General features: G+C 45.6%; 1 protein-coding gene across 1 annotated transcript in view; it reads right to left on the bottom strand.

The window, feature by feature from the left end:
* Positions 1-5,031: 5,031 nt before the first annotated feature.
* The window catches only part of LOC137504430 (calpain-2 catalytic subunit-like), an 88,818-nt gene continuing 68,921 nt past the window's right edge, over positions 5,032-24,928 (bottom strand). The window contains exons 15-22 of the mRNA XM_068232843.1: positions 22,670-22,727; positions 20,402-20,466; positions 16,056-16,124; positions 13,239-13,317; positions 11,256-11,372; positions 9,663-9,721; positions 7,561-8,687; positions 5,032-7,374 (exon numbers count right to left, since the gene is read on the bottom strand). Of these exons, the coding sequence (XP_068088944.1) occupies positions 8,664-8,687; positions 9,663-9,721; positions 11,256-11,372; positions 13,239-13,317; positions 16,056-16,124; positions 20,402-20,466; positions 22,670-22,727 (471 nt within the window). The 3' untranslated portion in view covers positions 5,032-7,374; positions 7,561-8,663. The remainder of the gene's footprint in view (positions 7,375-7,560; positions 8,688-9,662; positions 9,722-11,255; positions 11,373-13,238; positions 13,318-16,055; positions 16,125-20,401; positions 20,467-22,669; positions 22,728-24,928) is intronic.

Here is a 24,928-nt window from a genome sequence, read left to right as displayed (position 1 = left end):
CCAAAGACCAGGCCATTTTTAGTAAAATAGACCACTGCCGCTTTAAAGAGATTCTGCTCCCCCAATGTTTGTTTGTTTTTTTTCATAAATATTTGTAGTATTTTTAAATAAAATGTCTTTTTTAATGTGTTTACTACCCTCCCTCTCCTAGCCTGCCTATCAATGCGATCGGCTGTCGCAGGCTTCAGCCTATCACAGCGGATCGCTTCCCTGTGTCCCAGGGGGACAGCAGTGTCACACGACTGTCCCCAGTACAGCGCTGCTGCTGATCCCAGCGCTGTACAAAGTAATTAGACAGTGGTTTCTCCAACTAAGTCTCCCGAGCGGCGATCGCAGCTCTGTGACTGAAGGTGGGGCGGAGCTCCGCCCCCCCAAGCAGGAGATGAGCCTGCGCGCAATCTCCTGCTAGACCCATAAACGGCCGTTCATGTCAATCGGCGTGGAGCGGTCTTGGGTTTGCCACACTGCTCATGCCAGTTGGCGTGGAGCGGTCTTGGGTTTGCCGCACTGCTCATGCCAATCGGCGTGGAGCGGTCCTGGGTTTGCCGCACTGCTCATGCCAATCGGCGTGGAGCGGTCCTGGGTTTGCCGCACTGCTCATGCCAATCGGCGTGGAGCGGTCCTGGGTTTGCCGCACTGCTCATGCCAATCGGCGTGGAGCGGTCCTGGGTTTGCCGCACTGCTCATGCCAATTGGCGTGGAGCAGTCGGCAAGTAGTTACAGAAAAACATTTCTTTGTTACAGCTGATACAAATCCTGCACTAAAGCTGCAGTGTTTCTATTCCTGATTCATGGAAGCAGACATATTGTTTACAGCCTGTGCCTTCAAATGAGCTTATCATGTGACGGGGAGAGATCAAGTTACAACTTGTGATTAGTCACAGATGAGCGGGAATTAGACAGGCTGAACTCTCTAAATACATACAGGGTGCATTTCTGTTTTCCTGCTGTCCTGTGTAAGAGTTTATGTCCACTTTAAGGTTCCGTTCACACTGGAGCGTTTTACTAGCGATTTCAGCAGCACTTTCAATTCTTGGCGATCGCTAGCGTTTTGAAAAGTGCTACTGGAATGTGTAAAGTGTATGGCAGTGTTCTCACTGTAGTGATCGCTTAGCGATTTGCTGAAATCAAAATGCAGTGCATGCAGCATTTAGCGATTTTGGGGAGATTGTGTTTTAATGTTAAAGAACCACCATCACTTTCCTGTACAGTGAAAAATTGCAGGAAAATAGAGTTGCAAAGCGCTAGCAATTTTGTGATTCCCAATGTAAATGGGGTGCGTAAAGTTCTCGTTCTGCTTCCTGCAAAGCAAGATAACCAAGATGAACTTTCACTCATCCATACATACATGTAAAAGTACCCCGTTACCTGGAACTAACCAGCATGTCCGAGGGGGATAATGTGGGTAGTACTTTTCCACAGCAGAAGCAACTTACAGATCCTCCGGGTGCTGTTGTCTATATCTCCTGTAGCTCCTGGGGGCCTTCCGGTGTTATGTCTGATTGTGCAGGCTCCTACTTCGCATGCGGGGCAGCGCAATCAGACACGTCACCGACATCCATGCATGGGTCCCAGAATGTCATGTGGCGTGCATCAGGTCACATGACATGCTGGGAGCCATACACAGAGGATGCCAGAAAGCCACTGGGAGCTACAGGTAGTATAGAAGATGGCACACGGAGGATCGGTAAGTTGCTTCTGCTGCACAGAGGTGTGTTAAGGTAGCCATACACTGGTTGATTTGCTATTAGATCGACCAGCTGACAGATCCCTATCTGATCAAATCTGATCAGAGAGGGATCGTATGGCTGCCTTTACTGCAAACAGATTGTGAATCGATATCAGCCTGAAACCGATCACAATCTGTGGAGCCGCCGCTGCTGCCTGTCCCGACCCCGCGCACACATTACCTGACGCTGGCTCCCGGGCATCTTCTCCGCATCTTCTCCACGCTGCACCCGCTCCATCCCGGCGCTTCCTGTGTCACTCCGTGACCAGGAAGTTCAGATTGAGCGCCCTCTATTTGAACTTCCTGGTCACTGCAGTGACAGGAAGCGCCGGGATGGAGCGAGTGTAGCGCGGAGAAGACGCCCGGGAGCCAGCGTCAGGTAATGTATACCTGATCGGAACGGCCGCTGCTAGCGACGCGCTCCCTACCTGCGGCCGATCGAGGGTAATTTCCCGCACGGCGCGATCGACGGACCGATCCGATTTCGGGGGGTAATCGGATCGGCGGGTGCGTTTAACGCGAACGATTGGCAGCAGATTCGATCCCAGGATCGAATCTGCTGTCGAAACGGCCGCGAATCGGGCCAGTGTATGGCCACCTTTAGGGCCAGTGCACACCAAAAACGCCAGCGTAATCACAAACTCAGTGCTTTTTTAAGTGATTTTTCTAGGCATGTGCCTAGCTATTTTCTTATCATGCCTAGCGATTTTTGGAGCATTTTTAGTGTAGCTTTTTTGTTACAATAAGGGCCCTCTTCCACTAGATGCGATTGCAATGCTGAATCACAAAAGCGCAAATCGCTAGGGTTTGCTACACAACATCGGAATCACGGTAGGTAATTTCCACTGACCCGATTTTTTTTTTTTAATAAAGCATGATTGTGCCGTTGAGCAATTTTGCTATGCAGTGCATAGCAAAATCGCAATCGCCTGGAAAAATTAGGACTTTGCTGAATCGCAATCACTAGCGTGTGGCGCTAACGCTAGCGATTGCTGGTGGAAAAGGGCCCTAAAGCTTTAACTGAACAGCTTCTGTAACAAAAACACTTTAAAAATCGCTCTAAGCTAGCGCTTTTCAGAGAGATTTTCCACTTTCCTATACTTAACATTGAGGCTGAATCACTTCAGAAATCAGCAGGAATGCTGAAAAAAAAAAATCACATTGCTCTGGTGTGCTCCATCCCATTCAAATACATTAGCCAAGCGCTTTTTAACCACTTGCCGACCGCACACTCATAACGTGCGTCGGCAAAGTGGCAGCTGCAGGACCAGCGACGCAGTACTGCGTCGCCAGCTGCAGCCTAATTAATCAGGCAGCAGCCGCTCGTACGAGCGGCTGCTTCCTGTCAAATCACGGCGGGGGGCTCCGTGAATAGCCTGCGGGCCGCCGATGGCGGCTCGCAGGCTAGATGTAAACACAAGCGGAAATAATCCGCTTTGTTTACATTTGTACGGCGCTGCTGCGCAGCAGCGCCGTAAGGCAGATCGGCGATCCCCGGCCAATCAGCGGCCGGGGATCGCCGCCATGTGACAGACCACATCCTGTCACTGGCTGCACAGGACGGATAGCGTCCTATGCAGCCCGGAACACCAGGGGGAGGCAGCAGGTAGGAGAGGGAGGGGGAATTTCGCCGCGGAGGGGGGCTTTGAGGTGCCCCCCCCGCCACCCACAGCAGGCAGGAGAGATCAGACCCCCCCAGCACATCATCCCCATAGGGGGGAAAAAAGGGGGGCAATCTGATCTCCCTGCCTGCACCCTGATCTGTGCTGGGGGCTGCAGAGCCCACCCAGCACAGATCAATCAAACCAGCGCTGGTCCTTAAGGGGGGGTAAAGGGTGGGTCATCAAGTGGTTAAAAGCTCAGAAGCACTCTTGGTGTGCACCAGCCCTTAGTGTTTATTTTCATCTGGCTGCTCAAGCATACGCGTATCAAGCAATCCCAGCCTGTGCCTAATGTGTTACGGACTTTTTTTTTTACGTTAAAGGTGGCCAATAACTATACCATTTGCTGAATGATTCTTCATATGAACGATCGGCAATGATCGCTTGGAGCTACTAATGGTCAAAACTCTCCTAACCAATCTGAACAGATTAAATAGATCTGAAAATTGAATCGATTTCATCAATCTGACTGGTTAGGAGATTTTTACCCATTACCATTAGTAGTTTGGCAAATTGTATAATTAGTGGCCACCTTAAAGAGAACCAGAGATGAAGCACCATCTTGTATTTTACCGTATAAATCAGTGGGAACATGACAGTAAACACTTAACAGTCAGATTAAACAGAGAACAATGAAACAGAGCAGGTTATCACCTCTGATAAGAATCCCCGACTGAGCATTCAGTCTAGCTTTGCTACGGAAAGATTATAGCCGAGTCTGTCTTCTCTGGTGTCTTTTCAAGCCCAAGCCTGCCCCCTTGTGGCTCTGTTATAATGACTCAGCTATAATTATTCCCTGCAAAACCAGACTGAATGCTCAGTCCGGGATTCTTATCACAGCTGATAACAGACACTTTTAGCAGTGAGGATGAAACCGAGAGCATGGTGTTTTCTCTAATGTTCTTACTAATATATATGGTAAAATACACAAGGGTGCTTAGTCTCTGGTTCCCTTTAAAGCGGACCCAAACCAAACATTGTTTTAATTCAAAATATTTAGTTGCACCACTCTGACACATACAAAGATAAATAAACACTCCAAGCCTATGAGCATTTCAGTGCATGCTTTTCACCCTTCTCTTTTCATAACTAGGGTTATACAGGTGGCAGCCGTTAGCAATTCCACCTTTGCAGGACACCTCCTACTCCACCAGTCTGCTGGATTCTGTCCTGGCAATATAAAAGAAAGGGAGGGGTTTCTCCAATAAATGTAAAATATTTTATATTTTCATCATGCAGCTGAAAAAAAGGCTGCTATTTATTATAATTTAGAAAATGGATTATTTCTGAAATATTGTATTTTTAATTTGGGTCCACTTTAAGGCCTCTTGCACACCACATACGATTCCCATTTTTATTTTTTTATACCTCCGATTTTAGATTCCGATTAAAAATCTCAGCAGCATGCAGTACGTTTTTTACTCAGGATCCAAAATCGGATCAGATTTAAAAAAAATCGGAATCGCATGTAGATTTAAAAAAATCGGAATCGCATGTAGTGTGCAAGAGGCCTAATAATCCTTTTTTAGACTAATTTGCAATGCGCTGTGAGTTCAGTATGGGGATCTGATGATCAGCTGGTAGATGCAGAGAAAGTCCTGAGCTCTTCTGGAAGGAACAGGAAATCAAAAAGGGAGGCAATTTAGTTAGTGAATTTCTCCTTTTTATTAACTCTCGGTTGAGAAGCATATTGCATAACACACAGAACAAGGCTGGCATTATATACATAATCTCCCCCAGCACAGCACAGCTCCAGGTTCGCATAGATCATCTTCTTAGAAGTGATTAGGGGGGGAGAAAATAGCCCTAAATGCCAGATCTGCTTCTCTCCTTCCTGCACGGCGGCGGGGTCACAAGCAGTTCTCTCCCCTCCCGCCACATCAGGCCACCGAACCAGCTAAGAGCACCTGTCATGAAAACAGCCACGGGGAACTAGGGACAGGCATTGAGAGGTTACTAAATCCAACTTGCTGCTGCACTAGATTGGGGCATTTCCAACCTGCATCAGCTCAGAAATATTAGCATCACCTGGAAGGGGCGGTTTTTGGGTAAAATGGGCCTTGTGAAAAAATGAATATGGGGCCCCTTCCATTTCAATACATTACTGATAGTAAACTTGTGACTGCTTTAGTCCTTAACTGGTGGGGCCCCTAAGGAGACTGAAGCCCTGAGGTATTGCCCAGTTTGCCCCTATGGAATCACCAGTCCTGCTCCTCATAGGACGGAGGCACTTTAGACTACCTGCCACTGACAGAGAGCAAGCAGCTGTTCTGTGAGATGGGAACTAAGGGAGGATCCCGCCCTTCCACCCTTAGGAGGGAACCAGAGCTTTAACTGAGGTATGTTATTGGCTCCTACAGATCTGGGGGTGGAGTCTTGCATTGGCCTCTGAAACCGGAAAAGCCACTCAGGGAAGATAATGGATGTCTTATTATAGAGACCCTGCTTCAGTCACCTAATCCTAAGATCTTGTTTTGCGGCAAACAGGCATTATAAAATAAAACCTCATCACCCAAGGGAAAATAGAAAAAAAAGTATAGCATCACAAATCTGAATCCAGGAGGTAAGAGGTGTTCAAATGATTATTTTCTATGAGAAAATTCCATGCCAGGCTAGAGAAGCAATCTGGGGATTAATTGTAAGTCTTAAGGCCCATACACACGACATACAAATGTCTCTCAAAAGACGCGCCGGTGGACGGTTTGTGTAACAATTGCTCCGTGAGTATGCAGCAAGTGACAAAGACTGTCTGCCGATGAGCCCTAGCACGAGAGATCAAACCGTACAATCACATTTTTGTAGTGCAAAACGTCTCGCAATTAAGAGTTGTGTTTAGGAATGTATTAAAGATGAACAGCTTGTGGACAGCTTGGAAGCAGAGGACTATGATCACTTTACAAGTCCGTGGCAGACTACTTCCGTTGTGAGATCACTCAGTATGTTGTCGCGTGTGTACAATGGTTGCTGGTGCGAATTGTCTCTCAAAACTGCAATCATCTGGCTTTAGTTCCTGCCTCGCAGTTAGACATTTGTATGCCGTGTGTACATACCCTTATGTGGCAGTGCTGTCTGCATTGTGTGACGGCTTGAGCAAACTCCTGAGGGACCAATCAGCAAAAAGCTTCTAAACTCATCCAAAGAACACTCCCATCTCTTTCTTATTGTTCAGGTCAAACGAAACTGATCAGAATGACCACGAGTGGCTGAACATTTTGAATTGCTATTTTCATTGTTTATATATTGCTTGGAACACTCCAAACTTGCTTTATTTCAAGTCCTTAAAATACATTTTACCAGACCAGTTATCTTTAAACCAAGCTTGTGACATCACAAAATGTGACCAACCTATAAAATATCTCTAAATTAGCAGCAGCCTGTGGTACCCTTACACGCCCACAATAACTATCATTCTGTCTAGTGGAAAGTGTGATCTATAAAAGGTAGGACTTCAGTTTAACGGACCTGAAACTAATTCCCATTACTTGTATTGCTGAAAATCATGCCAGAGTATCAATTAATCACTAAGCTGGGGTGTAGATTAGCTTTATATCAATCCTGCCAGAGCCTCCACTGACAAGTAAGCTGGGGCGGAGCATAGCTGTACATCAGAACTCAAGCCAGAGCCTCCACTGACAGCTAAGCTGGGGTGGGGCTTAGCTGTACATCACAACTCAAGCCAGAGCCTATACTGACAGCTAAGCTGGGGTGGGGCTTAGCTGTACATCACAACTCAAGCCAGAGCCTCCACTGACAGCTAAGCTGGGGTGTGGCTTAGCTGTACATCAATACTCATTCCAGAAGTTCACACTTCATTCGCCAAGCTGAGTTGAGATTTAAAATCACAATAAAAATCATGCTAGAGAATACAGGCCCTTTCACACTATAATTGCTGTGTTGCATTTTAAATGCACACCAGTGGCCCAATGCACCGCTCATGCTGTGCTATATGATTGTACACATATGTCCACTGATTCAAACTGCCGACTTAGGCCTCTTGCACACTGCACGCGATTCCGATTCAGATTCCGCTTTTTAATCTGTTTTTACATCCGATTCAGATTCCGATTTGCAGTGTGCAGGGAGCAAACTGCAAATCTGAATCTGAATCGGAAGTAAAAACTGATTAAAAAGCGGAATCTGAATCTGAATCGCGTGCAGTGTGCAAGAGGCCTTATTGCATTTTTGTGGATGGTGTATACATTCCCATTCATTATCATAAATGGCATTTGTGCTGCAATGGAAAAGCCTGCGTGTTAAAATACAACAAGGCAAAGTGTGAAATGGCCCAAGACTGTTTGCTAAGCTGGGGCAGGGTTTAGATCAGGCATGGGCAAACTTGGCCCTCCAGCTGTTAAGGAACTACAAGTCCCACAATGCATTTGCCTTTATGGATCATGAGTGTGGCTGTAATACTCCTGAAATGCATTGTGGGACTTGTAGTTCCTTAACAGCTGGAGGGCCAAATTTGCCCATGCCTGGTTTAGATCCACATCAAGAATCATGCCAAAGCCTGCACTGTCAGCTAAGCTGGGGTGGGGCTTAGATCCACATCAAGAATCATGCCAAAGCCTGCACTGTCAGCTAAGCTGGGGTGGGGCTTAGATCCACATCAAGAATCATGCCAAAGCCTGCACTGTCAGCTAAGCTGGGGTGGGGCTTAGATCCACATCAAGAATCATGCCAAAGCCTGCACTGTCAGCTAAGCTTGGGTGGGGCTTAGATCCACATCAAGAATCATGCCAAAGCCTGCACTGTCAGGTAAGCTTGGGTGGGGCTTAGATTCACATTAGGAATTGTGTCAGTGTCTCCACAATGGGTAAGGCTTCACCCTAGGTGAGGAATATTCAAGACCCTGTATACAGTGCATGTTAAGTTACAGGGTGACATTTTATTCCATGACAAGTTCACATCACACCGTGGCTCTCCGGTTCTAAGCTAATACAGAGTGGAAGATGTGGCAACATTGTAACATACAAGGGAATTAAAGGCATTTAGGTGAAAGGCAAACTGAATAAGAGTTCAACCACAGGCCATAGCAGTATTATTCTTCCCATAAGAAGGGTTATGGTACAATCTCACGTCACTAGAGGGCGCTATACCTGAGCATTTCAAATGGTTTTAGGAGTTGGGATAGGTCCTTTATCTACAATGGGCAAGGAGTTTTTTTTTTCCCCAATAAATGAGATGGCTTTTCCCCTTAAAAGGCACCCGAGTCACATATATTATAGGAAGACTCCCCATCCACAGTGTAGTATCTTCTAGTGTCGCGAGGATCACATGATCGACAATGGCAGCCACTGAAAAAAAAAAGACAAACACTGATCAGAACGCATGATTTATGCATCTATTATGCAGACAGCAATGAAAGCGAATAGAAGCTGTTGCAGTACAAAGTAGTACATGACGCGACCTCATGTGAGGAAAACTGCAGCTCAGTTTAACCACTTCCTGAATTTGATACAGTAAATCTATGCCCCTTGATACTTCATCTTAGCTCTAGGGGCGTAGATACAAGTGCTCTGCAGCGATCGCCCGCCGCATGTGCGCTCCCGCACATGTACCCATCGGAGCTCGTTAGAATACTGATTGGGAACATGTGTTCCCAAAGCCGATCAAAGTGCTATAATGAATTATCACCTATGCAATTACAGCTTTTGCTACCCTACTGCTGCCTACGTCACTGCGCTGCGCATAATCAAGCGCATGCACACTGTATTCTCAATTACAGCTCACCTAAAATTATTTAAATTGTACGCCTCCTACACACCCCAAATTTTGAAGGTATGGAGAGGACCCCACGATCTACCTGTGTGCAAATTTTCAGCCCCCAGGCCCTGCTGGTTCACAAGATAGGTTAATATGCTGTATCTCGGGTCCACGCTCCCCGCTGTTCAGGCGCAGTATGGCCACGCTTGTACACGGCGGCAAGCGTGGCCACGATAACATATCCAACAAGCTCTTGTCAGATATGGACACACGGGGAAGCATATGGAGGATCGCCATGGGCACAGTATCTGTTTTTTTAGGTCACAATCTGCCTTGGGTACACGTTTAGCTTGACGCATTTTGTGAAAGTGATCACTTCCTCAGTGGCGGCTCATGAGAAAAGACACAGCCACGTCCACTGCTTCAATACACTTCATCTCTGGACCACGTTAGTAAATCATGTGCTCTGTGACCACCAAAGCTCCATCTCAAAGGCTTTCTTTGGACTTCCCTATGGAAGCAGAAGAAGCAGTCCTCAAGGTATATATATTCTGGTATCTACTTACTGCGTCTATAGTGAGCGGCACCACCCCGCTGTGGTCTGTGTCCATCTGCTTGAATATTTCTGTGGAGGTAAAAAACGAGATTTAAGGGATACTCCGATTTCATCAATTTATATAAAAAAAAACAAATCCTCTCAGCTCCTATCTATACATTACAAGAATTTTGTTGCAAGTATCATTTCAGATTCCTTTCCTTGGCTATAAAGAGGAACTGTAACCAAGGATTGTACTTCATCTCAATCAGTAGCTGATACCCCCTTTCCCATGAGATGAGAAATCTTTACCTTTTCTAGATCATCAGGGGGATCTGTATGGCTGATATTGTGGTGAAACCACTCCCACAGTGTGATGTCAGGACCTAGGTCCTGCCAGTTTCCTGTCTGTGAGCTTTGTTGCACTTTGGGAAATAACAGCTGTTTTCGCCTGCCAAGCAACCAGTATCTCCCTCTATGCATATGTATATCTATTAAAAACAAGCCTTTTAGCCTATTGCATTCTTAGTGGGTATGATTATAAATAATGGTAGTTGGTGCCATCTTTTTTCTTGTCTGCCAGTAGTAAAGATGATGACCTGTAGGCTGATTGTGGATCAAACAATTTGAACAAATTACATGGCGAATATCATTTTTTAATTTCACTTCTATTTTCTCAGGACTAACCTACATATATAAGTAGATAAATACATGCTCTACTCTACATAACAGATGTATTGCACGGTCCACTTTTTGATTTTACTGATATTTTTACAGTAAAAAAAGAGAAAATCCTTCTTAGCATTTCCCATTTTTAGTGTGGCTGTTTTGAAGCCAATCCTGATGTCAATTCCTCCCTTACTCTCCTCTGCCTGATTTGCCCGCCCTTCACTATAGAAAGTGCATTGTCCCAGCATGAGAAATATTGGCCAATCAGAGAGGAACAGAGGTGTGGGAGGGGAAAACAAGAGGGAAAGATGCTTCAGCCAATCTGGCTGCATTAGTTAAGAAGTCTGAGGGGAAATAGAGACGCAAAATAGGACAACCCAGCATGCCCTGCAACTTCCTTTGTGCGTACCAAATCTTGTGTGTACCAAATAAGAGAGTCAGGCAAACTGGGGAATGATCATTTATCAACAAGAAAAGTAATAGTGATTTTAACTTTTGGATTGCCTGGTTAGCATCCTTATTACTTGTTTACCAGATAAAGAATTGATTTTTGAATTTATGCCCGACAGTTACACTTTAACTTTTTACTTTGCAATGTATTGATTTCTTTTTGTTTCCTCTTTTCGCTAAAAGGAGAGGAGGAGGGGGGGGGGGGGGGGGGGGCAGGTTTTCTCGCCTGAAGTGACAAAATGGCTAGAGGTGCCCCTGCTTTAATCCTTTGTACCAGATGCATGTGGCCAGTTGTTTGTCAGCTATTGTCGGGGCTGGTTCTCTCATGAAGCAAGGTGAAACATTTGCATGTTTGTACTGTGTTTACACTAACAGCATGCAGTCAGAGTGAGAGGAGAACTGAGACTCACAGCCAGCCTGTGTGCTATTGTGTTGAGCTGCAGAATGTCATGTGAGAACATTAAATGAAAGAGCAAATTGTATAGCCATATGACATTCCACTTACTGAACATGATCTCCAGCCGGAGGAGGCATCGCACAAAGTTATCATAGTCAATGGAGAGATCTTCATCAGCGTAGCGGGCCACGATCAGCTGATGCAGCTGGAGGTTCAGCTTGAAGCCTGGAAGGAGAGCAGAGAGTGAGCAGCGAGCAGCAATCCCCTGGCCTGGCGACTGCGCTGAGGGGAGAACGCTGAGGGCTTGTTCACACCTACAACGTTTTTGGTTTTTTTTAAGTGCTGGCGATTTTGCCCTAAAAGCGCTTGTGCAATGATTCCCTATCGGAGTGTTCACATCTGAGCGGTTCGACTGCGATCCGCTCCCCAAAGTGCTGCCTGTACCATTTTCAGGGCGATTTGGGTATAATGGAATTTATAGGGAAATTGCAAAGCGCTTAAAAAAGCGCTTTGCATAGCGATTTCCCCGGCGCTTTCATGAATAAATACATTGTATTTATTCATTTCTGGGTGAAAGAGTTCACTTCCTGACTAATGCCAGGAAGTGAAAAAAAATTGACAGCAAAAGCGCCTAGAAAAGAGCTTATAAAGCGTAGGAAAAGGCGATTTAAAAAAAAAAAATCACTATAAAATGCTCAGCGCTTGAAATAGCACTGGCGATTTATAATGTGAACAAAGCCTAAGAGTCTATAGAGTGGATAGTGTTGGGAATAACGCAGGTATGATCAATACAATGACTCTAGATATATTCCTCTTGCTCAAGGTGTCCAATACAGAAAATGGCAACTTCCCCCTCCCTTCCTCGAATTGTACCCATCCCATTATAGGTAGCACACGAGCCCCCAGTGTTAGGAAGACCCCCTGCCCAGTATAGCCAGATATGCCCCCAGTATTAGGTAGCCCCCCTCCCCAGCCTTGGCCTGGCCGTGATGATGCTTATTACAAGAGGTACATACTGTCTGCACTTATCGGGTGACATATAGGGTGGTGCTTGCTATGAGAGGGACCTTATAGCTGCAGCTGCCATAGGTAGGGATGATCAACAAGATGCAAATAATATCGAGTTATGTAAGCAAATTTATACAGGTTAAAAACGGGCCAATCAAATTAAACCAAGATGGGATTTGATTGGTCCATTTTTAAGCTGAAAATAATTTATATTTCATTGGTCATCCCTATGCATGGGGGCCACAATAGAAGTACCAGTACGTAGGCAAGGGCCTGGGAGAGGAACTGCAAAAGCAACATACATGGGAAAGCAGGACCTGACTACACAGGGGGATATGGGGCCCTTAGCACATATGTGTAAAATGGTCAGTTCGGCCAAAAGACGGGGACCTGTTACTCGGACACCAGCTATTGCCAGCGGCAGGGCCAGATTTACCATAAGGCACGTGCCTACAGGAGCCTGATGATAGAAAGGTGGCTCAAACCCCTTCCCAAGTGCCTTCCTCTTGCATTACTTATGCAGAGTCCAAAGCAAAGTGTAAATGGGAGGTTACTCACCTTAGTCTCGGTATTCCACTGACAAGATCTCCCTTCAGTCAGAGGCTCCTCTAGCTTCTTAATACTGAGGACACCTCTGGCTATCTAATACTAAGGGGCTCCTGTAGCTACCATTGGAGGGCAAGGGAAGTGAGGGAGAAGTGACAGATAGGCCAGCCAGCACACTTGCAGTGCGTTTCGGTGGGTGTTTGTAGGTTCATGGAGGGCGGAGTCTGGGGTGCCAGGACATCTGTGCCTATAGGCTCCTGTGAGGTAAATTCAGGCCTCGGCAGCAGCCAAATTAACGGTTTCATTTTCTAACTTTAGCTCCGGCAATCACGGAGCGCAAATAAGTCCCTGAGCGCCGATATAGCCGTAATTCTCTTTTGGCAGAGGCTAAATCATCAGCGCAGCTCTGCACTGAAATAAGCTGTCTCGCCCCCAGCCGGTTCTGCACAGGGGCCCATTGCTGACTGCATCTACCATCATACAGAGGCACGTATGTGTTTGGCTAATGCTCATGTGTTATAGTACAGAATTACTGACCTGCTGCCTCTAAAGCTTTCCTCATCTCGACAGAATTCATTGTTCCGGAGCGATCCACATCAATAGCGCGGTAAATTTTCTGCAATAAGAAAGACCTATCAGTACCTCTTCCGGCCAGAAGATGGCGGCACAGGACTCCAGCACTGGGCTGGTACATGACTGTTCCATGAGGCAGACACCTGCAAGCTATTTACCTGTCATTTCTCCCAGGATTTGGCTGCAGTGCTCTAAAGAGACAGGAGGAAAAACACAACTACAAGTGGAACTCTGGCAAAAGAAATGCTGTGCTGTAGAGTTTATCGGGCCTCGGTAAAATGCACCAGAATTGCCACCTCCTTGTCAGCATTGCTCATAGGGGAGGAGGAACTGATAGGGCAGCACCGGCCACACTGCAGCATCGCAGAACATTCACCTGGGGGGTTGTAAAAAGCTGCTTGAAATAACTTTAGCCTTCTTTTCACAGAGGAGGTGTACTTGTATTTGCATTTTCCTTTTCTACCACAAGATGTCACCATCTGTTTTGCACTTCTTATGTGATTTGAAACAAAGCTTGAACTCCCATGCTGAAACAGGGAAAAGAGGTGCAGGAACCCTAATGGAAAATAGGGGGAGCAGTCATAGGTGCCTATTCTAAAAGCTTTGATTAGTGGCAAATAAAGTAAATTTTGACGTGCGATTTGTGTCAAAGAATCTAAAATTCGGAGCCTGGAGGCGCCAGATAGAATCCTTACCGCTGAGGCAGACAGACATACAAATTGCAGCATTCTCTATTTTCATGTCCTGGCGCGCCAAAATTTTGCTTCTTTGCTGCTCATCGCGGCTCTGCAGTGGCGCCTCCAGGCATCCAAATTTACTTTATTTGTTACAAATCACGGCTCTGCATCAGAGGGGGTGGGGGTTTAAGGTTTATTTGGCACCAGGTGGAGGGAATTTAGGGACCACCAGGGGGTAAATCTTAGGGTTAGGCACCACCAGGGAGGGGTTAGGGTTAGGTGCCACCAGGGAGGGGTTAGGGTTAGGCGCCACCAGGGAGGGGTTAGGGTTAGGTGCCACCAGGGAGGGGTTAGGTGCCACCAGGGAGGAGTTAGGGTTAGGAACCACCAGGGAGGGGTTAGGAACCACCAGGGAGGGGTTAGGGTTAGGTGCCACCAGGGAGGGGTTAGGGTTAGACATTAGTAGACGGAGGGTTGTGTGTGAGATTAGGGTTAGGTTTAGTCATAGTAAAATTATTATTGTAGTATTGTATTATTGTAGTATTACCAATATTTTACTATCAGAATCCAGTAGTCTTCTGGCGGCAATCCCTGCACCCTTTTTCCAGGCACCTTTTTATGTATGCCTCTCATGCACCCTTCAGCAGTAAGTTAATAACATTTTATTGACTGTAAAGTACTGGAAGCAGGAAAAAGAGTAAATATCGGACTCGCACATGCGCAGTACAGATCCACTTATGTTCAGATGTAGGGCAAAAATCATCCGACTCCGATTCCTCAGTTTATGAACCTTAAAACTCTGACTCCAGGTACCCAAAAATTACTTTGACTCCAAGTCTCCGACTCCACAGCCCTGTTGCCAGATACCACTGGACACCTCCACTGGTCTTGTGGGCTCCATGCCTCAAGTACTGGGCAGGGTGATAAATAGCTTTGATTAACCACATTCACTAATATAGTGAACCAATGAGGATTAGTAGGACAGTGATGAAAAACCATTACAGGATTTGGAAAATGTGCAGAACACAATGGCCTCAATTCACTAAGCAGTTTAGACTAGTCTACGGATGGTTTGGTCAGTTGCATCAAAGGGGAATTCACTATTACCAAATGTTTTAGACCTGTTTTTAGACCTGGTCTAAACCATTTGGTAATTAGGTCAGTAAAGCAGGGGAAATGATCAAAAGATGCAATTCACAAATGAGTAGCTATGACTGACATCCTTCTCCTCTGATGAGCTCTCCTCTGGATACAATAAAACTCCTGCATAATTAATTCAAAAGGATCCATCCTCACATCTAAAATACCTTACAGAATTACTTTACTGACAGAAATCAGCTGGTCTAATCTCTGTCAGAAAAAGTGGGCGTGGTAAATCCTTGTTTGCCTTTGAGAATTGTGTAATTACTGAATGTTAGACCCGGTCTAAAAACAGGTGTAAAACATTACACCAAACCATCAGTAGTCTAAAAAAAAAAAAAAAAAAAAAAACACACACACTATCTGTAGACTAGTCTAAACTGCTTAGTGATTTGAGGCCAATAACATTTCCAAAAAATACATATAAAAAAAAAATCCCTTGCTCTCCGACTCCCCATCTGATTCAGCGTTTTTAACCATGTCAATGCTAGTGTGCTTTTTACATTGTTTTTACACAAAAATGCATGCGAAAACGCATAGAAAAACGCATGGCAAAAACGCATGCGTTTTTCCTATTGATTACATCTATGGCTCTGCCGTGCAGATTTTTTCTGCACAGAAAAATGCTAAGAAATCCTGACAAGTGGAAATAGTCCCATCCACTTGTATTGGCTGTGCGAATCTGCATGCAGGAAACGCATGCAGATTCGCTCTAGTAGAAACGAGCCCTAAAGGAGAAAAGTTGCTGGATGTGGTAATGCCGGGGAGGTGAGTCCGTGCAGGGGATGCTGCAGATCTCTCTGCAGTAGGTCTTTTTCCTGCTTTTAGGGTCTAAAAGCACATTAACAAATTGAGCGCTTTTAGACTAAAATCAGTAAAGAATCATGCTGTTAGGGAGGTTAACCTACACATCTATGGTTAAAACCTTCCCCACCCACCCCTCATGAAGGTGTATAACACATACCTGATATTTCTGCAGTTTGGACCAGAGGATGTTGAATTCTTTCAGTCCCAGTTTCCCTGACCCATCAGACTGGAGCATTGTTAAAGTTAAGGAAAGCTAAACGATGCTGGCAGTTTTTCAATATTGATTCAGTTGTTCCTGTTATTGAAAAAGTTCAAATCGGATCCACAAAACAAACAAACAAATCAAACAACAAAAAACAAAAACACACTAATGTGGTAATTAGTGAGGAGCACAAGTTTCGCATCATCGTAATTTCCCATTGAAATTCGCCATTATGATGCAAAATCGTAACGCGAAATTGCAGGAAAAATTGTAATTAATTTTGTCCGTAATTGTAATCAGGAAATGTGATTTGGCATTTGTGTAATTTCGTGCCGACAATAGCCTGTATGGGGACTTTGCTATTAACTGCTAAAGTCGGCACAACATTACGTGATAATTACGCAAAATGATTACACGAAATCAACTGAACTTACAAATCCTAATTATGTATGGGTGTAACTGAGAAAGTATTTATAAAATTTCACGTAATCATAATTAGCTGATTACAATAACTAGTGGTAATTTTATTATCATTTCCATCGATTGCTTCTCTTTGGACAAACTATGGAAATGGACGTTATAGGCTAAAAATGTAATCATAATTACTGTAACAGTGTGGATTCCCAGTGGATTCGATAAAATAATTACAACAACCATAAACTATCACCACGTGTGGGGGCACCATAAGGCGCGTACATTGACTGACAATAGTCATCCAAATGTTTCCCTGGCCGCTACTGTCCCCGGACAATCACCCGAGCAGGTTCTGCATTATAGCTATCAGTTTAAATTCGTAAAATGGTGTTTATTCTTTATTATAACGATTTGAGAAAGTAATGGCTTTCCTCTGATTAAAGTGGATCCGAGATGAACTTTTATACATTGCATAATTGTGTTCCTTACATAAGGCATTCCTCAAGCCAAATACTTTGTTTGTTTTAATACTCTAATTCCCTATAAACTAAACAAGAGGCTCGCCCACAGCTTCTCCAAAACGCCAAGGCACTCAGACTCATGTAGCAAGGGCTTATGGGAGCTCAGTCTGGGCAGGAGGAGGAGGAGGAGGTTACTAGCCAGAGATTTCCCAGGCAGAGAGGAGAGGGGAGTGAATTTTTCACAGGCTGAGGGGTGGAGATGCAGTTGCAGATTACCTGTGTAATGATGACAAACAGAACATGGCCGCTCTCATTGTATCACAGGAATAAATCATCATAAACTGTTGAAGCTGTATGTAGCCAGATTTGCTGTATAAACTATCTAAACTTCAGATAAGATATATAGAGAAGTTACTTGTTATAGTTAGTTTTTCATCTCGGGTCCGCTTTAATGCAACATTCAATCCTTTAGGAAATTTAGCCAAGGATACAATTTCCTCCCAATCAATAGATGATACCCCCTTTTACTGAGAAATATTTACCTTTTCTCAAATAGATCATCAGGGGTGTCTCTAATATGGCTGATATTGTGGTGAAACTCCTCCCACAGTGTGATGTCATGACCATGGTCCTGACAGTTTGCTGCCTGTGAACCGTGCTGCATTGTGGGAAATAACGGCTGTTTCCAACTGCCAAGCAAGCAGAATCTGCCTTCGCGGAATGTTCGTTTACTTAGAATTCTATGCACAGACATCACCTGGCAGGACTAAAGATGTCACCACCAGTGATACATTTCAGAAATGTAAAGGAGGATGAGGAAGGATTTTACAATGGACAAACTCTAAATAGAAAATGTATAACTGAATATTGTAAAAACAAAATAAGCAATTTTAATTAATACATAATTTTCATTGCAGTTCCTCTTTAAAGGGCACTATGACTAAAACAATAACATTTTAAATCCATGTGTATGCATACATACAAGATGTACATTTGTCCCAGGGTAAAATGCATCGTAAATGACTTTATTTCCAGGAGGCTGACACCACTGATTGGGATGAAGTTCAATCTAAGGTTAAAGTTCCTCTTTAAAGCGGATCTGAAAATAATATTAAAACACTGCAAGCCCCCAGCAGCCGTCCTGTCCTTCGCCGGTCCTCCACGATCCTCCATTCCCTGCCGCCAGCTAGTATCGTTCTTCGATTTGTAAGTCGAGGGGCCACTGCACCTGCACAGCCCTGCTAAGTGTATCCTTTTTAGGCGTTCCTGGCTGCAATAGCGCTATTGTGGACTGGAACGCGTAGAAGGATACACATGGCCAGAGACGCGCAGGTGCAGTGGCCGGTTGCCGAAACTGAAACTAGGCTACAGCGCAGCGGTGGGAGGCAGAGAGCGGCGGTGTGGCGACACAGAAGCATGTCATGAGGCAGAGAACATGTCTCTGTCCCCCCAAAAAACTCGTTAAAACTGTACCCAAGGCGGATTCAGGGGGGACATATGGGACAGAGAGGCACATTCCCTGCAAAATGCCATGCCTCTGTGTCCCCTCGGAGTTGCTCTCAGCTCCCCCTACTCCACGCTGTGACCCCCCGAAATTGCAGATGTGCAGCTTGTCGGCAACCTCAAGGGGGAGGGGCTTCCCTTGCAGGAGAGGCACTCCTGCAAAACATCCACTCTAGGCATCAGGACGTCTCCTCCCTCCTCTCAATGGCCCTTGCTGCCTACTTCCCACCTTTCTGATCTCTGTGCTTCTCAGGTGAGAGCACAGAGCTCTGTCTGCTGCATCGTGACACGTGAAAGTAAGCCATTACAGCCCTTCAAGGGGGTCAGGGAGTGGCAGGGATAGACACTACCTGATCCGATTTGACCCCCGAATCAGGTAGTGTTTTTAATTACAAATTTACGCCTTTTTGGATTCTGTATAAGCATCAAATTTCAGGCAGCAGTTTGTCTATACAGACTGCTGGGTGAGTGGCGTGTTCTGTTCTATGGAGAGGGGGATGACAAGCGAGCAGGAAATGAATGTCAGAAAAGTGGGGCCAGTCATCAGCGCCGGGGAGCTCCTGGACACACTAGGCCACATTTATCAAAGCATTACCGTTTTTTCTTCTTAAACTGTTCTAACCAGCAGAGGGAACAGTTCTGCATGATAATAAGAACTTTCTTAAATCGTAGGTAATAGTGGCAGTTTAGCATTAATTTTCTAGAGCTGCACTACAGTTAAGAAAAGTGAATCCATCTCTAAACTGCTGCAGAATAAGAAGTGCTTGATAGCAGTTCTACAGATAATGCAGAGTGCAGGCTAGGCATGATTTGTGAAGGGCTCCTCTCTCCTGCTTAAGGCCCCGTTCACACTTGCGGTTTAGTAAAAACCGCACCGGATGTCCGGACCGCACCGTATCCGGACCGGACCTGATCCGTACGGTTCCTATCCGGATCCGGTCCGTTTGCATCCGGTTTCCGTGCGGTGTGAACACGGTTGCGGTCCAGATCCGGTTTCTTAAGGAGATAACATCCTTAATTACCTGGGGTCTGGGAGGTCAGCAGAAGGGTCTGGGGTCATTGTTGGAGACAGGTGGACGTGTGGAGACCATCCGTGGATACAGAGACTGCAGTTGGGACCATGGATCCAGGCATTTTTTACTCGTAAACCTGGGAATTCTCTCTGTTGTTCGCCTCCTTCAGACATATCAGACATGTTGCTGGCAAAAAGAGCTCCAGCATGAAATCGCTGCTGCCCCACTCTTCGCTGGGCCCATGTGGTCCCCATCCAAAATGCATAGGAAGTGGGGTAGAACGTCCGGTTTTTGTAGCCAGTGTGTTGTGCGCTCTCCGGCTCTCATTGCTTTGTATTGGCCGGATGGTGCAGTCCGGCTCCGCTCCGGATACGGCTGCCGGAGGAGCCGGACCAAAAAATAGAGCATGTTGGAACGGACGCCGGAGTCCGGATCCGGCCCGGATCCGGTCCGGCTCCGGTCCGGCAGAACGGACGCATGTGAACGGACGCATAGGCTTTCATTGCCATGCCGTGCGTCCGTTCCGTCCGTTCTGCAAGCGGTCCGGCTCCGGCACGGCGATTCCGGACGGTCACCGCTAATGTGAACCGGGCCTAATTCCTCCTCAGAGCCTGCTGCTATCAATACAGCAGGTGTGTTGGTTACCTCAGCAACAGCAAGTCCCCTCACACACTGCACTGTCTGAAGGACCTTCCTAACTGCTCCTATTTTACAACAGTTTTAGAAGGAATCTGCCCTTTCTAGTGATTTCTTAAGATGCCCGAGACAGTTCTGCACGGATTTCTAAAAACCTACCAATATTTTGTCTCAGACACTCTTGATAAATCCCCCACTGTGTATTGTAAAGTGTAGATGAGGCTTTGATCTGAATCTATCATTTAACAACATCAGCAGAATACAGAGAGGATACGTCCAGCAGGTCCACAATGGTCTTACACGTTTCTATGGAGAATCCATCAGATTTGATATCGGGTTCTGAATGGGAAACAAGCAAAATAGAAAATTCTCATTTAATCATAAGCTTCAGACTTCTACCACAGTCTATATTAACATTTGAAAAAAAGAGGATTTTTTTTTTCCTTTTAAAAGCGGACCTGAGCTCAGAACTTCCTCTCTGCTCTAAAAGATAAGCAACAGCATAATAACCTTTAAAGAAAATCATTTTTTGTTACAGCTTACAGAACTCCTGCAATATTATTATTATTATTTATTGTATTTATAAAGCGCCAACATATTACGCAGCGCTGGTACAGGCTGTCATAGGACAGGAGCACATGATCCTGTAGATTACACTAGGGAATGGAGGACCCTGCCAGAGGCTTACAATCTAAAGGGTGGGGTGGAAACACTAGGTGGGGCTGTGAAATATTCAGTAGAGAGTTACTGTGTGGTAGGTGGGTAGGCCATAATAAAGAGGTGGGTTTTGAGGGCTTGCTTGAATGTGTTGAAAGAGGGAGCAAGTCTGATGGGTGGTGGAAGGGTGCTCCAGAGGGTGGGGATTTCTTGAGAAATCCTGCAGGCGGGCATGGGAGTGGGAGATGCGTGGGGTGGTGAGGCGAAGGTCGTTGGCGAATCGGAGGGGGTGACCTGGTGTATACCTGTGAACAAGCTCCGAGATGTAGGTAGGGCAGGTTTTGTGCACAGATTTATATGCCAGGCATAGAATCTTGAAAGTTATCCTGATAGGGAGCCAGTGCAGGGATTCACAAAGGGGAGATGTGGATGCGGAGCGGTGCGAAGAATGGATGAGTCTTGCAGCCGCGATCATGAAGGGGGGCAGTACGTTTCAAGGGAAGGCCAGAAAGGAGGGAGTTACAGTAATCAAGGAGGGAGATGATGAGGGCACGGATGAGCAGTTTGGTCGTGTCTGGGGTTAAGAAGGGGAGGATCTTGGAGATATTACGGAGGTGGAAATTGCAGGCTCTGGTGATGTTTTGGATGTGTGGGATGTGTGGGATGAAGAAGAGGTCAGAGTCCAAGGTAACACCCAGACAGCGGGCCTGGGAGGTAGGGCGAATGGTTGTGTTGTCGATTGTGAGGTGGAAATCTGGGAGGGGTGCAGCAGCATTGGGTGGAAAGATCAGGAGCTCAGTTTTGTCTAGGTTAAGCTTCAGGAACCTAGCAGACATCCAGGAGGAAATTGTTGAGAGACACGAGGAGACCTTGTTTATGGTGGTGGATGAGAGATCGGGGGTATGGAGGTAAATCTGAGTGTCATCGGCATAAAGGTGGTATTTGAAGCCCAGGGAGGAGATAAGTTTGCCAATTGAGGAAGTGTATATGGAAAAAAGAAGGGGAACCAGAACACAGCCCTGGGGGACCCCGACTGAGAGGGGGACAGGGGTTGAGAAGAAGCCATTGAAGGAAGTTGTGAAGGAGCGATTGGATAGGTAGGAGGAGATCCAGGCCAAGGCAAGACCATGGATGCCCATGGACTGTAGTGATTGGAGGAGGAGGGGGTGGTCAACAGTGTCAAATGCTGCAGAGAGGTCAAGGAGGAGCAGGATGGAATAACTGCCTTTGGCCCTGGCAAGGTCATTGACCACCTTGGTGAGGGCTGTTTCAGTTGAGTGTGCAGGTCGGAATCCAGATTGTAGGGGGTCAAGTAGCGTATTGGTGTTGATGTATTGGGTAATGCGTTGGTGGATTAGGCATTCGAGGAGTTTAGAAGCATAGGGAAGGAGGGAGATTGGGCGGTAGTTTGAGGGTAGGGATGGGTCGAGTGTGTCTACTTCCTGCTTTCATTGAATCAGACATAGGGTTAACATCCTGTGATTACATGTTAGCCGTGTCTGCTGGGGACTGACTTTTTTTGTGCTGGCATGGCTGAGAGATCAAATTACACCTGTGATTAACATGCCCGATTCATGGAGACAGGTGAGAGATTTCAAGGCAGCTGAATTACTGAATGGGGTCACGGGGGGAGCAGTCGGAGGAGGCCACCTGGGGAGTTTGGAGGCACAGGGACCCCAGGAGCTGACTTTCAGGTCCCCCCCCCCCGTTACTTTTGCCCCAGAGCTCCCGTGTGGCTTAAACCGGCCCTGAAGACTCTCTCTGGACTGTCTGTATGCCAATCTACTGTAAGGCTCATTCCAATCTTTTTTTTTTTTTTTTTAGAAGGCCACCACTAGCAACGATGTGTTTAGCCAGCTCCAGCTACTGACGGGGGAACACTTACGTTTGGAGATGACCTTCTGAAGAATGTTGAAGAGTTCAAATGGAGAGATCTCCTTGTCCTGCAGAAAGAGAATAAGAGTGTCAGAACAAAGCAAAGGAAATCTCTGACTCGGAGATCAGGTGATCCACAAGACACACAGTACGAGAAGAGACCTGGCCAGTTATGTTCTCACAGAAGTTTCTCAGAAAAACCATAACTATGATAAAGTAATAATTTCTGCTTCTGTTCCTCTCCTCTTTGGTTAGAAGTACTCTTTACATAGACTCAGATTCTCTTATCTGAGCATGAATTACTGAATTCCTCAAATTCTCTGAATATTTGCTGATCTTGAGGCCTGAGCATATATTACATAATATTTACTAACCCTCAACTACTACTGAGAGACCCTGACAGTATCACCTGACCACCCACCCCCCAAGAATTTCAATACTTTATCCGAAGATATTAAATGGCTTGTGGTGTCAGGTACCAAAGCAAGCGCTTCATTCACGCACACCAAATAAATTCAGAAAGGACTGCTTCTTGCTGGCGGTAATACAGACTGGGTGAGATGAAGCTGCAGTGTGAGGAACATTGCACAGTAGAGATAAGGACTCAGTTTAACACATTCATTTAGGCTCATAGGTTACAGAATCTGGCAGAACTCTGCTGCGCTCTCTGCGAGGTTCCTTGAGTTTAACCTATGTGCTCCGCACAGCAACCTCAGACTGCAACCTACATAAGAGAGAGAGAGAGAGAGAGAGAGAGAGAGAGAGAGAGAGAGAGAGAGAGAGAGAGAGAGAGAGAGCGCGAGGTGTGAAGTAACAAAGGGTTTACAGATAGGCGGGCTAGGCAAAAGAGCGAGAAAGAAGTGAATGAGGCACAAAAGGAAGAACGAGGCAAAGAGAGGGGGCAGAGAGACAAGTGAAGAGGACAGAACAAGGGTGGTGGTGGTGGGGAGGGGGGGGGGGGGAGAGAGAGAGAGAGAAAGAAAGAAAGAAAGAAAGAAAGAAAGAAAGAAAGAAAGAAAGAAAGAAAGAAAGAAAGAAAGAAAGAAAGAAGACAGGCTAAGGTTAAAAAAAAAAAAAAAAAAAAAAAAGAGCTTAAGGAAAAAGTTACAGATTGCCCGGCAAGCTCATTGTGAACCAGAACTTCTAGGAGTGTGTGAAGGGCTTAAAGAGACACTGAAGCGGAAAAAAAAATATGATATAGTGAATTGGTTGTGTACTATGAATAATTACTAGAAGATTAGCAGCAAAGAAAATATTCTCATACTTTTATTTTCAGGTATATAGTGTTTTTGCATCATTCTATAATATGTGCAGATTACACAACACTCAGCATTCAAAATGAGTCTTTCAGAGCAGTCTGTGAAGTAATGACCTCTCCTCTGGCAGAGGAAAAGTAAAAAGTCCAGGAACAGTTGAGATAATAAAAGTCAGATAACTGCCTTCTCACGACTAACTTAGTCGGAGAGCTTAATGGCTTGTTTGCATAGAGATAACAACTGGAGTTTCTCAACTCTTCCTGTACTGGAAACAATTAGACTGATGTGTCTGATCTTAATGTTTTATTTCTTAGCTGTACTACACATACAAATCATAATATAATTTTTTTTTTCGCTTCAGTGTCTCTTTAAATGGACCAAAAAGCCCTCTTACGAAAATGTTATTCAAAATAGAAGTTTGCCGTCTTAAAACAGAAGGTATTTGTGATTATTCAGCTTGGAGTGAGCATATGATGTCTCCCACAATGCATCACTGCTGAATATGCAAATCATGCCTTTGTTGTCACCGATAGCGAAACACTCCCCCATAACTGCTGAAAAGGGGATACAATGGTGCGATGGGGGCACAGGAGGGGAGAGAGAGCAAGATAAGGGAGTTAGGGGACGGTCTAGTAAGAAAAAGAGGGTAAGGAAGGAAAGAAAGTAGAATAAAAGGATGAGATCAAAAGAAAACCAGAAACAGAGAACAGACACTAAGAAGAATCAAATAGCTGGAGGTAATTCAGTAGCGATAAACCAAGTAGGTATAAAGCAAGTCAAGCACCTTCTACTTACACTGGCTTCCAGGGCCGGTTCTAGCTACAATGGGGCCCTGGGGCAATGCCCTGCTTGCCTCTATGGTAGAACTGGCCCTGCTGCCATCCTCTGCAATGACAGATCAGCTGTGTAGTTATGTACAGTGGCTATAAAATGCAGCTCTGGCCATTATGTAGTGTACGTCTAGTTAACATAGGAAGCTCAGAGGCACAGCTAGCTCATTGTCAGCCTTCACT

The sequence above is a fragment of the Hyperolius riggenbachi genome, chromosome 4 (assembly GCF_040937935.1).
Source record: "Hyperolius riggenbachi isolate aHypRig1 chromosome 4, aHypRig1.pri, whole genome shotgun sequence".
Classification (NCBI taxonomy): domain Eukaryota; kingdom Metazoa; phylum Chordata; class Amphibia; order Anura; family Hyperoliidae; genus Hyperolius; species Hyperolius riggenbachi.
The sequence above is the reverse complement of the archived record's forward strand: the minus strand, read 5'-3'. Positions and strand labels throughout refer to the sequence as shown.